At 49.1% G+C, this 18,768-nt stretch overlaps 1 protein-coding gene across 11 annotated transcripts; it reads right to left on the reverse strand.

The window, feature by feature from the left end:
* Positions 1-71: 71 nt before the first annotated feature.
* On the reverse strand, positions 72-17,174 carry RTKN (rhotekin). 11 transcript variants are annotated; one of them, XM_056803628.1, is made up of 13 exons: positions 16,595-17,174; positions 8,957-9,156; positions 6,403-6,464; positions 4,984-5,037; positions 4,744-4,861; positions 4,354-4,575; positions 3,883-3,977; positions 3,679-3,785; positions 3,233-3,364; positions 1,926-2,094; positions 1,530-1,634; positions 949-1,045; positions 72-831 (listed from the first exon to the last, which is right to left on the reverse strand). In XM_056803628.1, exons 1-13 carry the CDS (start codon positions 16,703-16,705, stop codon positions 825-827), a joined length of 1,479 nt encoding a protein of 492 aa, XP_056659606.1. In that variant the 5' UTR covers positions 16,706-17,174; the 3' UTR covers positions 72-824. The 11 variants fall into 11 exon arrangements, with proteins under 11 accessions (XP_056659606.1, XP_056659608.1, XP_056659604.1 ...); XM_056803630.1 differs by lacking the exon at positions 16,595-17,174 and adding an exon at positions 14,032-14,938; XM_056803626.1 differs by lacking the exons at positions 949-1,045; positions 16,595-17,174 and adding exons at positions 14,032-14,368; positions 14,801-14,934.
* Positions 17,175-18,768: the final 1,594 nt, after the last annotated feature.

An 18,768-nucleotide genomic window follows, 5' to 3' on the forward strand; every position in this document is an offset into this window, starting at 1 on the left:
ACACAGAGAAATTGGGGTGCAGTCTGATTTACCTGCCTTCTTGGCAGCCAAGACACCAGAGCTCAACTCCATGATATTAAATAGACTTTAATGACTGAGTGTAGGGGCAGGCACCCTTTCTGGGGTTACATCTCCCTCCCTCCAGAGCTTCAAGGGCTACCCTCCTCATTCTTGCCCAAGATAGGGTAGTACAGCTGGGCTGGGGGTGTTCCAGTTTTCTCTCAGGAGTTGGACCAGATCCACCAGCCAGCTGTGGACAAGGTCCCCTTGTGGTGATATCATAGTTGGGAAGGGGTTTACATTCTCACCCAAACCACAGCAGAGCCAGGCATGAAGTTGGCCATCCCAAGACCCTTATCAGTGGCATCACTGACCGTCCCCTGACACCACTCCTTTGAGGGATATCAAAAGGCAATTCCTCTTCTAGCATTACCTTGTTTCCAGTAGCACCCCCTTCTTTAACCCCTCACACCGGTGACTGGAGCCAGGGTCGAGCTTTTGCCCGGAAACCCCGGGCTGGAGGGGATCGCTGTCGGGGGGCAGGGCTTCCAGAGCCCGAGCTGGAACTAGAGCTGGATCGGGGAGGAAGTGGGGGGCGGCCTCGAGGAGCAGCGTCCAGGGAGAGGGTACGGGGCCGGCCCCAGGGAGTGGCTCGAGAGCCTGGGCAGGCACGAGGCGGAGAGGGGCTTCGGGGTGCATGGATTGGACGCTTCGAGGAAGGTAGCTTCTCTGTAAATAATGCCAGCCAGGGTGGGGGAACATCCAGAGGGGGGCCCTCCTGCTTTGCCAGGATATCCGTCACTGCTGCGATGTCATCTAAAGGGTCAATAGCTGTAGCACCAGGAGGGGATTTGGGGATGGGGCACACATCAGAGCTTCAGCCCCAGACTTGCTCTGCATCACCCCCCTCCCCTCCGACCCTCTCCCAGCCACCAGGCCAGCTGTCACCTGTCGCTGTAATAGGAGGAGAGCAGAGCCCGGATCTCGGCTGATACAGCATTATCCTGGAGCAGTAGCCCCTCGCCTGGGCCCCCTGGGACCAAGGCTGAGGGAGGGAGGGGGACAGGGGGAGAAGATGGCACGACACAGAGAGACCGAGAAAAAGAAGGGAAGGGGTCCCAGCAGACGAGACCAGCATGAAGAAGGGGAAACAGAAAAGAAGGCATTAGGAAGGGAAAGGCCTGGAGAACTCTACAGGAAGGAACTATTTGGGGGGTATTTAAGAGCAGAGGGAAAGAGGCCTGAGAAGAGACCAGAGGGAGGAGGAGAAAGTGAGACTTGGCAGGGTGGAGGGGGAGGCGAGTGGGTCTGAGAAGAGGGACAGAGGTGACAATAGAGGGGAGGTGAGTGGGTCTGAGAACAGGGCTGAGCTGGAGGTGAATAAGTCAGAGAAGAGAGTGGACCAGACAGGAAGAAGTGAGCTGGAGGTCATTTCTGCTCAAAGATGACCAAGCCTGGGGACCCTTTTCCATCTAACTGCCTCCATTCATGAGCACCCACCTCCCTCCTCTTCCCAGAGTCTTCCTTACCCATCTCATGGTAGAGGGAGCCTTGTTTGGCCAGTGCAGGAGGTGGCTTTCGTGGAGAAGGGACTTCAATCTTCATGAGCTCATCGCAGCACTGTTTCCATTGGCCTAAGGGTAGGGAGAAAGAGAGTACTGGTCATGATGGGTCAGCTGGGCACCTCAGCTTCATTCTGGCTTCTTTCTCCAATAAACCTTCCCAATCATTGGACAGAGACAAGTGTCAGCCCAACAAGACCCTGCTGGGCTGCCCTCCAGTCTTATAAGAGAACTACTATGGCCCTGCAATCTCCTGCCAGAAGAGCCCTCTGGAGCTCTGTGGGTTCTCTCTGACTTGTCCCCAACCTATGAAGAGCCTCCAGAAGCACCCCTGGGGGTTCAGTTGGCTCTACACCCACTTACTCATGTCAAAGAAGAGCTGCCATAAAGCCTCCATCCATCGTTGCAGGGCCCCCCTGCTCTCCATTTGCAATGTGTGAGTCACTTCATCTCCCCCATACCGGTTACTGATGCTGAGGGTGGGAGGTCCCCCCAGACTCTGGTCCCGCTCCCCAGCCCGGACCCGAGTCTCCTGTAGAAAAGGAAAAGGTTCAGGTTCAGCCCAAGTGCCAGATTCACCTTCCTCTTCCCTGGTGGTCTCCCCATCCCCTCCTTTTTGGTAAACCATCATGGAGTGCCCTACCAAGTGGTAAAAAATACTAGCATTTTTCTTTCTGGGAAATGGGAACTGAAGACCCGATTGGATCAGAGGCAAAGGGACAACACAAGACTGACAGGGAAAGGGAGGAACAAGGAAATTTAGGACTCGGGTCCATAGCTGGATCTTAACAATTATTGAGTCCAACCCCCTTTCATCTGCTCATTTCACAGATAAAGAAACTGAGGCTCAGATTTCAAAGTCTGAAAGTGACAGTCCAAAGGCAGAGCTGGATAAAATTAAACAGAAAAATAGATAGGACAGAATGGGAGACAGAGATATTGAACTAAAAGTCCTTCTAAAATCTCAGAACCTTGACCTTGTTTTTGAAAAATATGTTGGTAACCATATTTCAATATAATTGGTTCATTTTGTAATCCTATGTGATTTCTTTTTGCATTGGAAATGATATTCTGAAAGGGGCCACCTTAGGAAACCCTGTTCTGAAAGGGAGGAAAATCTGCTGAAAGGAGAGTAAGACCAGCTCAAGACAGTCAGTCAGAGAGCAAGATGGGGAGAGAGACAGACAGATAGACAGACAGGAGAGAGACAGATAGAGACACAGAGAGAAAGAGAGAGAAGGGAGAAGGAGGGAGACCTCTAAACAGAGGAAGGAGAGTCCTATCGCACAAGAAGTCATCTGGTTCATTCAGCCCTCTCTTTGTAGTGATGAAGAAGCTGAGGTTGAGGCAGGCAGCAGAGTAAGCACCAAAATCACACTGTAAAAGTCTCAGGGGGGGTTGAGACCAGAGGAGCCCGGCAGACAGCAAGCACTGAGAGTGAGCTTAATTAGTCTCTGCTGTCTCCTCCAGGGTTGCTGTTTTGAGTGGAGGCAGTTCAGGCTCCTGTGGTCTGTAAGTACGGCGTATCTCTCGGGGGATCAGAGCCAGGCTGTTTTCATCTTTCAGGGCCCTAGCACAAGTGGGAGCCCCCTCTCTGTCCAAGGCCCAGTTGTGAGGTCTGAAAAGTCCTTCCCCAGTGCTCTGGAGAGGATGTTCCCTGGCCCCATCACCTTGTTGATTGCAATGGTGAACAATGGATCTTCTTGAGTGTTGGCTTCCCCAGGATGGCGGTAACAGAAAAGGTTGGTTCCTTTCAGGATACCATGCACCTGGCCCCAGCTCTGCTGGCCCCCGACCTGATGCTACAAGGCAAACAGGCCAAGGGGAGAAGTGAATTTCTACCCCCATCGTGGCTCCGCCCCATCCTTCCCACCCCACCTGGCTCCTCCGCCCCTCCCCTTCTCCTGGTACCTCTCAGTAACACTCCTGTCTCTGCAAGGGGATGGCTCCCTCATTTGTCACTTCACCCCTGATCCCCCACACCCCATTGGATGCCTCGATTTCCAGCCTTTATTCCTGAAACAGCTCCCTGCCTCTTCCCTCTTGGTTCCTCCCCACAACCGTCCCTTTGCCCTCCTCCCCCACCCCCACCCCCTTGCTCCCTCCCCACCCTCACCTGCACCCTGAGGGTGCCACTCATGACGGGCTGAGTCATGCAGAGGGGCTGAGCTGCCAGGCGACAACACACACTGCCATAGAGAGGCAGCCAGGCTGGGTTCTCCTCTGGGGAGGACAGAGAGATGTTGGGGGTGGGGGGGGATCCTTTAATTGGGCCCCATCCAGAGCCAGACTTTAGCCCTATTTACCCTCACTCACTCACCATTACTAGTGAGGGTGAGGTCATGGGTACGGAAGCCATCCTGTACGGCCGCCAGAGTCAGGGTCGTCTGGGCCAGGAGGTGGTATCGGGGTCCTCTGTGGGAGGGATGAAGAAACGGGTGAGAACAAGCCTGGGGGTTGGGAGGGGAGTCAAAGGACCATGTGGGGAAGTAACTCCTCTTCCTCTGACGTTGGGGGCTCTTTTTTTTCCATTTTAATTTTATATTTTCACGTTTTCATTGGAGGGCTTTCTAAGGCATCTCTTCAGTCACTAGAAACCCCAGGCCAGGGCCCTCTCCCATCAAAGCCCTCCTAAACCACACCAGTCCACTTGGCTATTAGTCCCTTAAATGCGTCCTGGGTCCTAGTTTAGGCGGGAATGGCTATCCTTGCCTCCCGTGTCCCTTGCCTTCCTCCACTCTAGCCCTGCGGGTCTGTGAGGAGGCTCAGAGGGCACAGGATGATGTCTTACCCCACAGCTGGGGTGGGGAGCAGGATGGGATTCCCTGCACTGCTACTCCCAGAGCCCCCAGCGCTCTCCAGTGAAGCCCGAACGCGCCTTCCAGAGGACCGTCCCAGAGAGTTGCTGAGCTTGCTGGCCAGTCTCCGGGGCGCCCCAGTCAGAGCTCCCTCCTCCTCCACACAGGCCCCATACAGCTCCAGCCTCAGCTCAAAGTCTGGTCCTGCCTCAATACTGCAAAAGATGGGGGTGACGTGAGAAAGGTCTCTGGGGGGAGTCGAGGGAGACCCCAGAAGTGCTGTTCTACAGGGATCCCTCCTGTATCTTGCCTTCCCTTAGAGACATACCCCAGGGCCTCTCCCAGGTCGGACAGTAGGGAAGGAAGAGGGTTCAAGGACTCACAAAAGAAGACTGCTCTGAAATGAGATGTCTGTTAATGTCCTGTCTACCAGGACCATCTCTGTGTCCTGGATGTTCCCCCCCAGCTGCAGCAACAGGAACACAGCCCATCGGTGTAGGTCTGAGAGTAGAGAAGCCAGAAGTCAAATAAGGAGAAATGGTGGCTGCACTGACAGACCTTGCGAGGGTCCCTTGGAGATTCTGTCCAGCCCACTCCCCAAGGGAAAGACAGGTGAGACTCACCTCCCTTGTTCTTGAAATACTCTGTGTCCTTCCACATGAGGGGGATTCGGATGTCTAGAGAAGGAAGCCAGGGTGGGTTAAGACATCAAGGGAATAAAGGAGGTACCCCAGGAGAAAAGATATTCTCCTTGGACAATAGTCTTTTTTTCTTTTAAACCCTCACCTTCCCTCTTAGAATCAACACTGTGTATTGATTCCAAGGTAGATTCCAAGGGCTTATATTAATTAAAACGTAGTCCTGGCCTTTTACTTTCCCTTTGCTTCAAGTTAAATATTCATAAATATTATTAAATATAATACTTGGAATAATGAATATTAATTTTAATATTTACAGGTGTGAACCTTAAAAATTCTCAGACCCTACTTCATAAGGTTGGGTTAAGACCATTCCCCATTTTAAACAAGGAAGGAACTTAGATCAGAAATGTGAAGACCTCTACTCCACCCCTACTTAAGCCTGCTTTAGGGGAAGAAACTCCTTGCTGAACAATGAAAAATACTTAAACCCATACTTATAGTAAGACAAAAGTTCTTAAGCTGTGATTTTTAGATCTAATACAAAAGGGTGCTAAGTACCTATAAAGCTCAGGCAACTTGTGAATTGACAAGGAACAAAGAGGTGAGAACTTACTCAGAGGTTTTCTGGTGTGAACTTAATAAAAAATTTAAGCCTTCTTAAGTGTGAACTAAGAATGGTCTGTCCTTTGGAAAACGTCTACTGTGATTGGTAGATGGGAGAACTTAGGGGAGGTGAAATAGGAGAAAATTCCCTTTATAAGGAGAGGAAAAGCTGAGTCTCAGGGCAGTCAGAAGAATCTCTCTGGAGATGGATGGCTGGCTGAACTGGTGTCTAAAATTTTGCTTGGGACAGATCTTGTGGTGAGTGATTAAAGACTGACTGATCTCTCTCTTAAGACTCAGGTCTAGGCCATATTGGCTAAGGCCCTTCATACTTATTCCTCTCTTATTCTCTCTCACTTTCATTTATTCCTTAATTTGTATTAATTAATTAAAATCTCTATAAAACCCAACTGACTTGGGTATATTTAATAATTAGGAATTTATCCCTGGTGACCACCTTATATTTGATTTAAAACAAGACACTGTCTTGAACCATATTTTCTGCAGTCACAATTTACTCATCCACTCTTTTATATGCCATCAGTTTATGTCTTCCACTATTTTAATCATTACACAGGCTAGGCAATGGGGGTTGAGTGATTTGCCCAGGGTCACCCAGCTAGGAAGTGTCTGAGGACAGATTTGAACCCATGACTTCCCCTCTCTAGGGCCGGTTCTCTTCCAAGGAACTACCTAACTGCTCCCTGGGACCAGAGATAGAGCCTGTGGGTAGGAAGAGTCATGATGCTGGGAGGCAGTGAGGTAAAATGTCAATGAGAATGAACAGAGGTTCCTTACCAGAGATACAAACTGTGCCACGACACGGGGAGCGTTCATCTGGGGGCCCAGTCTCTGAAGGCCTTGGGTCAAGGAGAGGATATAAGCATGTTACTGTAATGAAACACCTCTTTTTCCTCCCCTCCAGCCTCTAGCCAAGAAACCTAGCCCCTCGTTCCCTCCCTCCCATGTCAGGATAATTTGTTACCAGCATGGTAGGCATTGGAGGAGACAAGAGTATAGCATAAGGGGCTAGATGGCTCTAGGATTTCTGTACAGCTCATTAATCCCATTTTGAGTTGTCAGTGATCACTTAATATGCTTCCACCCATGTATACAGACAAAGTTCCAGAGATGTATGAACTTGTACACATTCAAGGGTAATAATCTTGCTATGTTGGGTCCCTTCCTCCATGGTAGAAAGTATGCTGAATTCAGAAGAAAAAGAGACCTCAATTTGAAGCCTGTTCTCTGACACTAGCTATGTGACCAGAGCTTAGTCACCCTTTCTCTCTGAGACTCAGTTTCCTCATCTGTATAAGGTGGATAATAATATACATAAAATATATCATATCTACATTATAGTATACAAACATACATATATGTATATATATATGAGCCTCAAGTGAGGAATTTCTAAACCTCAAATCATTCTATAAATGCCAATGATTTCTTCTTAAGATTAATCAATTAATATTACCCATCTCCTTCCTCTTTGACCTATATCCCATTAACCTTTCTCTTTCATATGATTACATTTTTGAGGAATGGGGAATCAGGAGGGAAAAGCCTAAAGAAACTGTGAATCTTAAAAATTCTCAGACCCTACTTAAGAACACTTGGTGAAGACCATTCCCCATTTTAAACAATGAAGGTACTTGATCAGGAATGTGAGACCTCTACTTCACCCATACTTAAGCATGCCTTAGGGGAAGATAAAGTTGTAAACTCCTTGCAGAACAATGAAAAATACTTAACCCATACTTATAGTAAGGCAAAAGTTCTTAAGCTGTGCCTATTTTTAGATCTAATATAAAAGGGTGCTAAGTACCTATAAAGGTCAGGCAACTTGTAAACTTACAAGGGGCAAAGAGGTAAGAACTTACTCAGAGATTTTAGTCTACTCAAGGTGTGAATTAAGAATGGTCTGTCCTTTGGAAAACCTGTACTGTGATTGGTAGATGTGAGAACTTAGGGGAGATGACATAGGAGAAAATTCTCTTTAAAAGGAGATGAGAAGCTGAGAGCAAGGGACTCTCTCTGGAGGTTGAGCTGGCCAAACCTGAACTGGTCTCTCTCTGAACACTAGAATCTTGCTTGGGACAAATCTTGTGGTGAGTGGATAAAAGACTGACTGATCTCTCTCTTAGGGCTTGGGTCTGGGCTGGCCTGGGCTCGCCTAGCCCTTTTCTCATTGTTTCCTATTACTCTCTCTCTTTCATTAATTCCTTAATTTGTATTAATTAAAATCTCTATAAAACCCAGCTGACTTGGGTATATTTAATATTTGGGAATTTTTCCCTGGTGACCACTTTATTTTTAATATAAAAAACATCTTTGTGGTCACAGTTTAAGGCAACCATTCTATTATCTGCCATAGTTTATGGCAAACACTACTTTAATTGTTGCAAAGCATAGGAGGAAATTAATAAGGAACTCCTGGTAGACTGATTAATGGGAAGGACATGGAAAATAAAGCTTATCTTTGCTGACCTGCCATTGTTGAGCAAGGGACTGTGATGCCCTGAGTTGGCAATTAGAATTTCCAGTAGACTTGGGGTGAAATCCTGGCCCTAAAAATGACGACCTCCATTACCTGGGGAAAGTTGTTTTTCTTTTCTCGGTTTCTTCATTTTTAAAATTAAGGAGTTGAACTAGGCCCTTTGCCCAACCCCTTATCCACAGTGCCATGATGCTTCTCATACAGAACGTATATTGCATGGACCCAGTCTCTTTCAAGTCCTGTGTCTGTAGTCTTCCATTTGGAACCATTTGTATCTCTCTGGCACTGGACTCAAAATCTTTGTTAGCACAATTAGCCTCCCCTTAAACTGCCTACAGCTCTGGTTATTCCAATATATCACACTGGTTGGAGTCATGCTCCAATGAACCCTGAAAGCCTTCCTCTCATCTTCCCTTCTTGCAATTACCCCCCTTTTAACATTCTTGTCACAAGCTGGTAGGGATACTACTAGCTTCCTTGCTTAGTGTAGCCAATTCCTTGGAACTGTGTTCTGTGTTCAGGACCGTTCCTGTCTTAGGATGTGACAGTCGGTGCCTGAAAGATTTTTAGAAGCTGGATGCCATGGCCATTCTGGGCCCAGAGAGGCCCCTCCACCTATCTGTACTGGAGCTCCTAAATACCACATGCCCCAAACTCTGTCATCCTAAACGCAACACCTGTTAGCCAACCCCATTCAATCATCTTGGTGGATTGGGCATCATGGGCCACAGAGTTGACACCTATTAAATATTGGTTATATGAATTCTCCATCCTTGGTGAGCACCTTTGGCTCCAGACATTATTTGCTTAGTGAAGGAGGGTCACCCTAACTCATCTCCTCTTCCTGCTCACCGCCTTGCTGTCCTCCCCAGCACCTGCGCTTCTTTTCGACGCTGCAGTTCCCCCATGTAGCTGAGGATTCTACTGCTGCAGACCAGCAAGCTCTTGGTGGCCTCTAAGGCTTGTTCCCTTTGGGAGCAAGCAGCCAGCAGCTTGCAGGCTCCTTCCCTCATCCGGATCTCATGGTCCAGCTTCCTTTGCAGCTCTGTATCCTGAGGGAAAAGAAACAATTAGTAGGACTGGAAAGGCAAGATTCCTCCTCTCCACTGATATCCCCCCCTCCTACTAATATTAGAGTCAAAGAAGGTCCTGATAGAAATTTAGTTAAATAGCAAACTATCATTATGATCTCCTAAATAAGTCTCCCTGCCTCCTCTTTCTCTCTATTCCAATCTATCCTGCACAAGTTAGAATCTTAATTCATAGCTCTGATCTTCCTAAAGCCCAAAGAGAGGTCTTCCCTTGCTCAAAAGAACCTTCAGTAGCTCCCCATTGCTTATAGCATTCAAGACCCTCCACAGTCTGTTATTACCACATTCCGCCAACCTTCTTAATTCTGCCAATAGAATTTCTATTAAACCTTCCTGGTACAGCCTGACTTCAATGTGCTCTGCTGAGATATTGTTAAGGCAGAAGATATTTGGGTATTTCTTAAGCAGGCATCATGCAATATATTTTTAAAAATCATAATTGTCTATATGCCATATATATGCCATATCTCCTCTTCTTAGTAAAACCTTGGAGAGAAGGGACTAGACCATATCTAAGGAATCTTTGAATATTCAGCCCTTAACAATATTTTGCATAGAATAAGTACCCAATAATACGGAAGTGGTGTTGAATGATTTGAAACATGGAAGACAGTCACCAAAGAAATGACATGCGCCTTTCATCCTGCTTACTTACTAATTAGAGTGCTGAACCCATTACAATGGTCACTAGAATTGCCACAAAGCAATACATGCTATCCTGCAACTCAGAATGAAGATTGAAAAGTTGTGGGATGCTGGACCAGGAAGAGAACTACAAGGAAGGAGGGCATCTCCTACATTAGAAACCTTACATGGTGGTCTGACTTTTTGAAAGACTATTTAAAACATGTTGGAGAAGGAAATGAGGGAATAACAGGCACTGTTCCATTTCATCTACAAGTCAATCCAAACGTAGAAAATCTTTGAACGTTAGGGTAAGAAGAGCCATCCACCCTGAGTTCTGTAGATGGAAAAAGGGACAATCTTAGTTAAATTCATCTTGAAGTGGAAGGTCTTTTGATATGCTAGAGAATGGGCAGTATAGGTGAAAGGAAGAGTGAAGGCACAAGGACTGGTTAGAGTAGCAAAGAATAATAGAATGTTAGAGTAGAAAAGGGAGCATCCTATCTACTTTACAGATGAGGAAACTGAGGCCCAGATGATAAGCAAGATGATTCATCCAACCAGCAAAGCACCAGCTCTGTATAAATCACTACCCTAGGTGTTATCAGTTATAGAAAATGGAAAGTGTGATTTCTGCCCTTCTAAAACTCACTGGAGAACTCTAGACTCATACATAACTACAATAGAAGGCAGTATGTCATAGGTCTGTTAGACCAAGAGCAAAAGCTACATAAGAATTTGCAGGTAATAAATAAAAGGCCAACTGCTAATTGGATTAATTGGGCAAGTTTTTGTTAGAGATGAAAGGATGTTTCAGCTGAGTCTTGAAAAATGGATAGAATTTTGACAGGAGGGCAGAAAGACCATTTTCCTGGGGAAGGAACTTTGTAGAAGTGAACAGCAAAAGGTCTGTTCTGGCTGGACTAAGACTTTTCTGTAAGGTAGTGGAGGCTGAAAGCAGCACATAAGTACCTTAAATGCCTTTATCTCATTGCCAAGGGGAACCATTAATGTTGGGTTTTTTTTAGCTAATGCCAGTGAGCTAAGCACACTATTCCCAGATCTTAGATGCAGGTTTGAGTCACTGAGCAATTCCAAATAACATGCTCATCCCCCAGCCTCCACCTCTTCAGGTTGCCCTCATTACCCAGCCCCATTTCTTGCTCTCCTTAAAGCCCCAAATTTAAGGGGGGCAGCATCTGGAAAAGAAGGGTTCTTTTCAGTGAAGTTCCTTGACCTCTACCTCGGTTTCTTGCTTCACACCAATCCCCTCCCCAAGGAACTCCAAACTCAGATTTATGGACTCCACAACTCCCTTCTCCTCCTAACTTCAGACCCTGGCCAAGACAATTTATTTCTCTCCCCTGAGTCTACTACCTATTGCCTCTCCCAGACCCATCACCCACGATGTCTCCATCTGGAATTCTCCCTTTTCATTCCTCTACAAATAAAGTACCTTCCCAGCCCCTCCCCCTTCAGAAGGAAGACCCTTGGGAGCCAGCTCCCCTTAAGTCCATTGGGATTTACCCATGTGTCATTGTTCAGCTGCCTGCCTGTCCTGGGTTTGTCCATGCTGTTCAGCTCTGCAGTGGCCGGCTATGCAGGGGCGTGTGGGCGTGTGGAAAGACTGGGAGTCCACATGACACAGGTCTATTCCCAGGACCTCTTTCCTATGCCCCCGGAGCTTAGGCACAGACCACAAGACCCCAGAAGGAAGTGATGGGCTTCGAGGCTCTGGGATCTCCCTCCCAAAATGCCTCTCCCTCGGGCATCACTTACTCGTCCTTCCCCAGCTCCGTCCATTCTGCCGCCAGCTCTGGCCCTCGGCCCCTGCCTGGCCAGGCCAGGGCCGGTGAAGAGCTAGCTAACCGGGGCTGCAGGCTGGAGGGCCAGCGCCAGGCCAGCTCAGCAAGGCTCCACCGGGATGCTCCCGCGCCCTCCCCACGCCTCCAGAGCTCAGGAGCTCCGGTGACATCAGCTCCAAACCGACGCGAGAGCAGCTGGGGTGGGTGAAGGCCAGGGGTGCAAGGATATGTGTCCAGTCTTTCAACTCTCCCAGGCCACGGAGCCACCATCCCGGGGTCTCAGCAGTCCCCTCCTCAAATGCAGCAGCCCCCACCCACGACATTAGGCTGCGAGCCCAAGCCCCGCCCCGCATCATCATGGCCACGCCCTGAAACTCCACCCCCTTTTCTCCCCCCATCTCTGCCCGGGCTAGCGGAACTTGGTACACAGTCCCAGATCAGGCACGGTGGCCTACCCGGGGAAACTGGAGGGAGGGAGGGCTGGAGCAGTAAGTCATTAAGGAGACAACCCCTCACCAAATGCTCGCTGCCAGCCCACTCTCGTCCTCTCCTCTCCAAGGAAGTCAAAGATCTAGGGGCAAAGTCCTACCTGTTGAGGGAAAGGACTGGTGCGGAGAGGGTAGAGCACAGGGGGCAAGGCACAGAGGAAGAACTCCCAAGATCCTGCCCAAGTCTGAGGAGCCCCTTCATTCCGCCCTGGAAGCTACTCATTACTTATAAGAATGTAATTTCTTATATTGGTGGGAGGGAGGAGTAGAGGGGGAAATCTCTCCCAACTTGTACATTATGCTTTCCAGCCTTTGGACCCAGGAGTTAGATTTTCCAGTCTATAGACCCGCCAGCCCAAATCCAAATGACTGTTCCCCCGTGCCACCAGTACAGCATCCCATACCACGGATCCTCCCTCCCTCTTAGCTCCTTGCCCTACACCTATAGGAGAACCCAAGAATCTTGTTTCTTAATGTCTCTGGCTTCTCCTTCCCTTGCTCTATTTCCCCATTTGGACGATGGACAACTACCTTTTCTAGGTCAGATTTCCAAATGCAGTTTCCCCAGATTCTTCCCAGACTCAGGGCTGCTGGTGTCCTGTGGACCCCAGTAGCATCCTGAGCTTCAGATCTGACTACTCCCTTCAGACTTTTTAGTACTGTTACTTTTGGTCTTCCATTCTTTGACTCTGACCTTCCCTGGACACCTTCTCCACCCCAACTTTCCCCTGATTTCCCCACAGTGTTTGCCTTGGCTGCTCCATATAAAACAATACATTTCTATGGTACCTCACAGGTATATAAAACTTCATGAAGCAGCCCTGTGAGGTAGGTAATAATGCAAGTAACATTATCTCCATTTTCCGGGGAGGAAATTGAAGCTCAGGAATCTCATTTGCTCAATATCATAAGCAGCACAAATCCAGCTTAGGGACCATATTTGTGTGCCTGTGTATATAACTGTTATTGTTTTTTCTTTCTTTTCTTTCTCTTTTTTCCTTCCTTCCTTCCTTCCTTCCTCCCTCCCTTCCTTCCCATACACATTAAGGTCACCTCTAGAAGTGGTCTTCCTTCCCTAATTAATTCCATCCACTCTAGCCTTCTTGTCCCAACTTTGGGAACCTTTTACAAGTATGTCTCCATACCTTCCCCCATCTTGGAAGAGAAGAAAGTGAAGGAAAAAGAGAGCTCTAGCCATTCAGTTCAATTCAACAATCATTTACTTAGGCCATGCTAGTAAGCATAACTCCCATGGGGCCAGATGGCAAGGAAGAGTGGTCAGTGGACAATGTACATGATTTCAGTCAGTGAGGAAGGACTTTTGGTTATACAATGGGCTGAGGGAAATTGGCATTTAAAAGGCTAGACTGTCCCAAGGTCCCTTACCTTTTGTGCTCAAGCCTCTTACAACCACTTTTACACTGCTGACCACTTCCTAATCTACTCTCTCAGCTGGCTTCCTCACAATCAACTTTAGAGTCCTTTTCTGGAAGAAATTGTGCACGCTATCTGGCTCCAATCTTCCCTGCCCTCCTTTTACAGATGAAGAAACTGAGGACCAGAGAAATGACTTGCCCACTTTCTGCTACATGATGCTGGTTTTCCTCAATCCTCACTCCCTTCTGGTTTCCAGAAAAGCCACATGCCAACAACCAACTCCCAGAATGTGTGGGGGTGGGAGAAAGGGCAGTGAGAAACAGAATGTGAGCTGAATTGCATGGGTTGTTCTCAAGATGGCAGCTTGGGGACTGGGGTGGCTTCACTGAAAGCCACCCTCATCCAGTCTGCAAGTATACAATCCTGGAGTTTCCCTCCCCTTCTCTTCCCCATCCTCAAACCCCAGCAGACTCCAGTTAGGCAGGGCTCAGGCACATGCAGGGTTAGCATGCACCCCTGCAGGGGTGGGGTGGGGGCATTACCTCCAGGCTGAGCGCCATCTGCCGGATGTACAGCATGTTGAGATCTTCCATGATATGCAATCTGTCCTGCATCTCTGTGGCCCCCAGCTCTGCCCTGAAGCAGCCCCAATTCCTCCCTTCCAGCCCCTAACTCCCCCGAGTCAGGCCTCTTAGGCTGCCACGACAAACTTTCTCCACTGCTGCTGACACCGCCCCAGGCGGGAGCAAGGGATGGAGGAAGGGGGAGGAAAGGAAGGTGGGAGGGGAGAAGGGAGGGTCTGGAGAACTGACTGAGGGGAGGGGGCCCCTAGGCAGAGTAGAGCATCCAGTTTGGGGCTGATGGCAGCTGTTCTCCCAGCTGTGGAAGAGAAAGGGCCTTTCATTCCCTCCCTAGTTCCCGCCCACATCACTGGCCCGGTGGACAGAGGGCCAATGTGTTCAGGGATGGGGGTGAGGGGTAGTGAGGTGGTATGACAGGGAGAGGCAGAAGGAGGATGCTGGGGGGCAGGGGTCATACAGCATTTGGCCCTAGTTTCCACATGGTCGTGGGGGTTCCCAGGGAGCACAGGAGGAAGGCTGGAGGTTTCCGAATGGGAACCTGGCTCTAGATCAGCTTTTTAGTGGGGAGGATGAATGTGTGGAGAAAGTGAGGCAGCTACCGAGCCTGGGTTGAGGAAACGGGTGAGTCCTGGAGTCCTGGCCCATCCACTCCAAACTGCCCCTCCTAGGCTCTGCTGTGCCCCGCCTCAGTCCAGCCCAGTCCAACCCAGCCCATCCTCTCCCCAGTTACCTCACTCTTCCAGCAAAGAGAGGGGGCTAGGTGGGCAGGGCCTGCATTCGGCTCTTTTTCCCCCTCTACACATACTCCCTTCTCTGGGCCCCTTCCTTTCCAGACAGGAAACCAGCCCCAGTCCCCCCGCCAGCTGCAGCCCTTGCCCCACTTCCACTGGAGCACACAGTGACCCACAAGGTCACAGTAATCCAGGCTCCGCCTTATTATCCCGGGCCAAGCCCAGCCCTTCTCTCTGTCCAGAGTGTCCTCTAGCCTAGGACTGGGTTCCCAAACTCGGTAGCCTGGCCCGGGCCGGCAGCTGTCTTCGATTCCAGCTCCACCCTCAGATCCAAGCCCCACCTCTTGGATCCAAGTTTAGAGTGGCCTCCCTGGGTAGGAGGAGACAGCCTTTCCATTCCAGGACTTAAACATTCTCCCCCAATAAACACCTCAGCCCTTCCTAGGCCTCGGGATTCAGGACGCCTGGGTCCACAGTGTACAGGCGGTGACCCTTTGTGTACAGGATTTCAGACAGTCAGTCAGGACCTTCCCAGCCCTTCCCTTCCCTTCCCCGAGGCAGCGGTGGGGAGGGAGAAGAGTAGGTGAGCTGGGAGCAATGAATAGGGCCTTTGTTCCCAGGGGGAGGAAGAGTGAAGTTCCAACCGGAATCTCGACTGCTGGGAGGAAGGGAGGAGGGAATGGGCAGGTGGAGCAACAGCATGTAACCCTTTTCAGGTCTGGAGGGAGAAGGTAGCCAGGTACTGGATAGGAAAAAAATATTCCCTCTTTATTTTCACTAACCTTTTTTCACTAACCTTGGCTTCCTTTGTAATCCTCTGTATTTTATCTGAGTGCATTTAAAAATATTCCCAGGTGGTTGTCCATAGGGTTCTAACAGAGAAAAGGTCAAGACCCCCTAACTTAATACAATGCCACTGTTGATGCTTGGAAAGGAAAAAGAGGAGGAGAAGGAATGACTTGCCCAGCATCCCTAGATTGAGCAGCCACATCTGGTTAAACACAGCTCCTCGGATGAATTTCACCACACTACATAATTGTCTGGAGGAAAGGTGCTGACCCAAAGGGACTGGAGACTTCCAGGAATTTCCCCCTTTTTCCTACTTGCTCAACCACCATATACACACAAGCCTGGCCCCTACTTACTACAAGGACAATCCCCATTTCTCTCCGCCTTCACTATATTAAACAGAAAGAACTCTCTCTTCCACATAAGTATCCCAGATCATGGTTTGGACATTTAGGAACATCCCTGGTCCAACGCCCGGAATAAGCAGAATGGGAGTCATGTCTCCTATTCTCTGCCACATGGGTACCCCAATTCCTGGAGGTAGAAGAATGTGCCATTTGTCGGTTCCACGGAAATCATTCTCGAGCCTAGACTTAAACAGGGCTCTTTGGAGAAGAAAGGGTTCTAATAACTAGCGGTAGGCGGGAGGTTTTGGTGCTGAAAGTTCTGGGTGTCCTGAGCATGACGGAAAGGGGTGCAGGGGTGTGTGGGTATAGAGTGGCCCAAGAGTGACCAGCTTCAGGGAAGTTTTCAAGTCCTGCCTGGGGCCACTGTTGGCGCTCGGCTCCGATACTTTCCCAGTTCAATTGGTCACAACAGAAGCTAGGGGAAATGGTCATAGCCAGGGAACCACAATAAGTGCATTCTAAGCCAGCACACCCTCGGTACCCAGCTTGTGGAATTTACAAAGTCCACCCCTTGCCCCACCCCTTCCAGGCGAGGGGGGGGGGGCGAACTGTAGGAGGCGGCAAGCTAGGCTGGGAGGGGTGAGAAGGGTCTCCTACCTCTGGGGTGTCGCAGAAGAGGCTGAGGCGAAAGCGGCCGCGTTTGAACTCCATCTCCAGGGCAGAACCCCGGGCGACAGTGACCCGACTCCGGTGATTCCGGGAAAACATTCTTGGGTCTAACACCGGAACGGCCCAGACCCTTTCTCTGGTTCTTTTGTCCCGGGCCGCCCCGTCCTCAGGTCTTTTTAGTCTGGTTAGCTTTATTTTGGTCGTTTTGTTTTCTGTTACCACCAAACCTCGGGTTTCCTAATCTCAGTCCTGGACTTCCTCTCATCTCCTCTGGGCTCCTGTCCTGTCCTGCCTGGCTTTGTCCTGTCCCTTCACGCCCAGCCACGCCTGGTCCAGCCCCCTCACCCACTCTCAAAGCCCGGGAATCTCCCAATTACTCTACTCCCAAACTTCACCCGCCCCTTGCCTCGGGAGGGGACACCTAGGACGGGAACGAGGAGGAGGAACTCTCCGCCCAGAGTTCCCCCGCGGAGAGCCCCGCCCCAAAGTGGACACCTGAGTCAAGCCCTCACTCAGACAGGTGGTTTAGAGCGGCACTCAATCTCCAACAAGGCTCGGAGGCTGTTGGCTTGGGGACTGAGAGGGCGGGCACTGTACCTGAAGCGAGGGCGGGGCCAAAGGAAGTGTTTTTCGGCTTTTGGCTCCACCCTCCTCGCTAATTGGGAGCAGATCGTCCGGGCCTGAAACGGTTCCCCGTACTCTGCCCTGGAGCACCCCGGGAAGGACTCTAGGAATAGAAAAGAAAGTGAAAATCTGGGAAGAGACGAGCGCGGTGGAAAACTCAGCATTGTAGGGACTTCGGAGGATGTGTGTGCTAGGTAGCTCAGGAAGGAGGCGAGTGTTGCTCCGATCTTGGAAACTGGCGCGCAGGTGTATTGCACAAGGCGGCTCTTTTTACGTCTCGTGTCGACAAGAATTTATTAAACGCCTACTATTTGCTAGAGGAGCGCATGCGTGTGGTTATATGTGGTTATACGCCTCTGTTTGTGTGTGTGTGAAGACAGGGGAATGAGTGTGGGAAAGAATAATACTGGAATTAGATCAGAACGGAAAAAAAAACATTAGCGATAGAGATCCTCTAGCCTCTCATTTCACGGATGACACTGAGGTTCAGAAATAGGAAGTGAAAATCAGATAACCAGATCAATAAACCTAAGCCAAAACACCTTTGGTACCCTGATTGTGCCATTTTTAAAAAATCATGTGTTTGTGTTTCAGGAGTTGGGGAAACAAATGCAAAACACAAACAAGTCCCAACGCTCCCGGAGCTCAGAGTGGAATCTTGAAAAGAGCACTGGGATTGAGAGCCAGGACTTTGAGAAGTCTTGTTTCTGTCTTTGGGTCCTGGCCTCTAGTAAACAATAAAACAAAAAGGGACAACTAGGTGACTCAGTGAATAGTCAGGCTTTGAACATTCGGGGTTCAAATCTGCTCTCAGACATTTCCTATCTGTTTGACCATGGGCAAGTCACTTAACCCCAACAGCCTAGTCCTTACTGTTCTTATGCCTTGGAAACGATATTTTTATCGAATCAAAGACAAAAGGTAAGGTTTTTAAAAATAAAATTAAAAATCTTACACGGAGTAGGCACTTAAATACGGAGCATCCCAAAAGTCTCAGTGCCATTTTAAAGCTGTGATTCCTTAGTTTAGTGGCCATAATAGTTTTAAAAGCTATACTGTCACTTAAAGAGGCACTAAGATTTTTGGAACACCGTTGTATTTATTGATTTGGAGTACGTCTACTCTGATGTTCCCTAGCTGAGTGACCCATGCTATAAGATTTTACTCGGGCGCTCTCCCTCAGTTTTCGCATCTGTAAAATGGAAATAATAACAACGTGCACTTTCTACTTCACAAGCTTGGTTTAAAAAAACTTTTTAAAAATTATTTTTGGTCAGCAAAAATTTGCCTTCGGAATTAGAGCTCCTCTTCATCCTAATGAAAACAAAAGAACAAAGCCCTTCCTCCAGGGCTGTAGGAGAGAAAAGTCTGTTTTAAGTGGACCAAAGCGTAGAGAAGAAGGGGTTCTCGAGGGGTGTGCAGGGATGTACTTGTACGCCGCACGTCACTGGCTGGGGGCCGGAGCCCCACCCCACCCCGCCACAGAGAGGAACCCTATTCGGGCGCTAGTTTCTCCAGGGGAAGCATTTTGGCGTAGG

This window comes from Monodelphis domestica, chromosome 6 (genome assembly GCF_027887165.1).
Source record: "Monodelphis domestica isolate mMonDom1 chromosome 6, mMonDom1.pri, whole genome shotgun sequence".
In the NCBI taxonomy this organism is placed as follows: Eukaryota; Metazoa; Chordata; class Mammalia; order Didelphimorphia; family Didelphidae; genus Monodelphis; species Monodelphis domestica.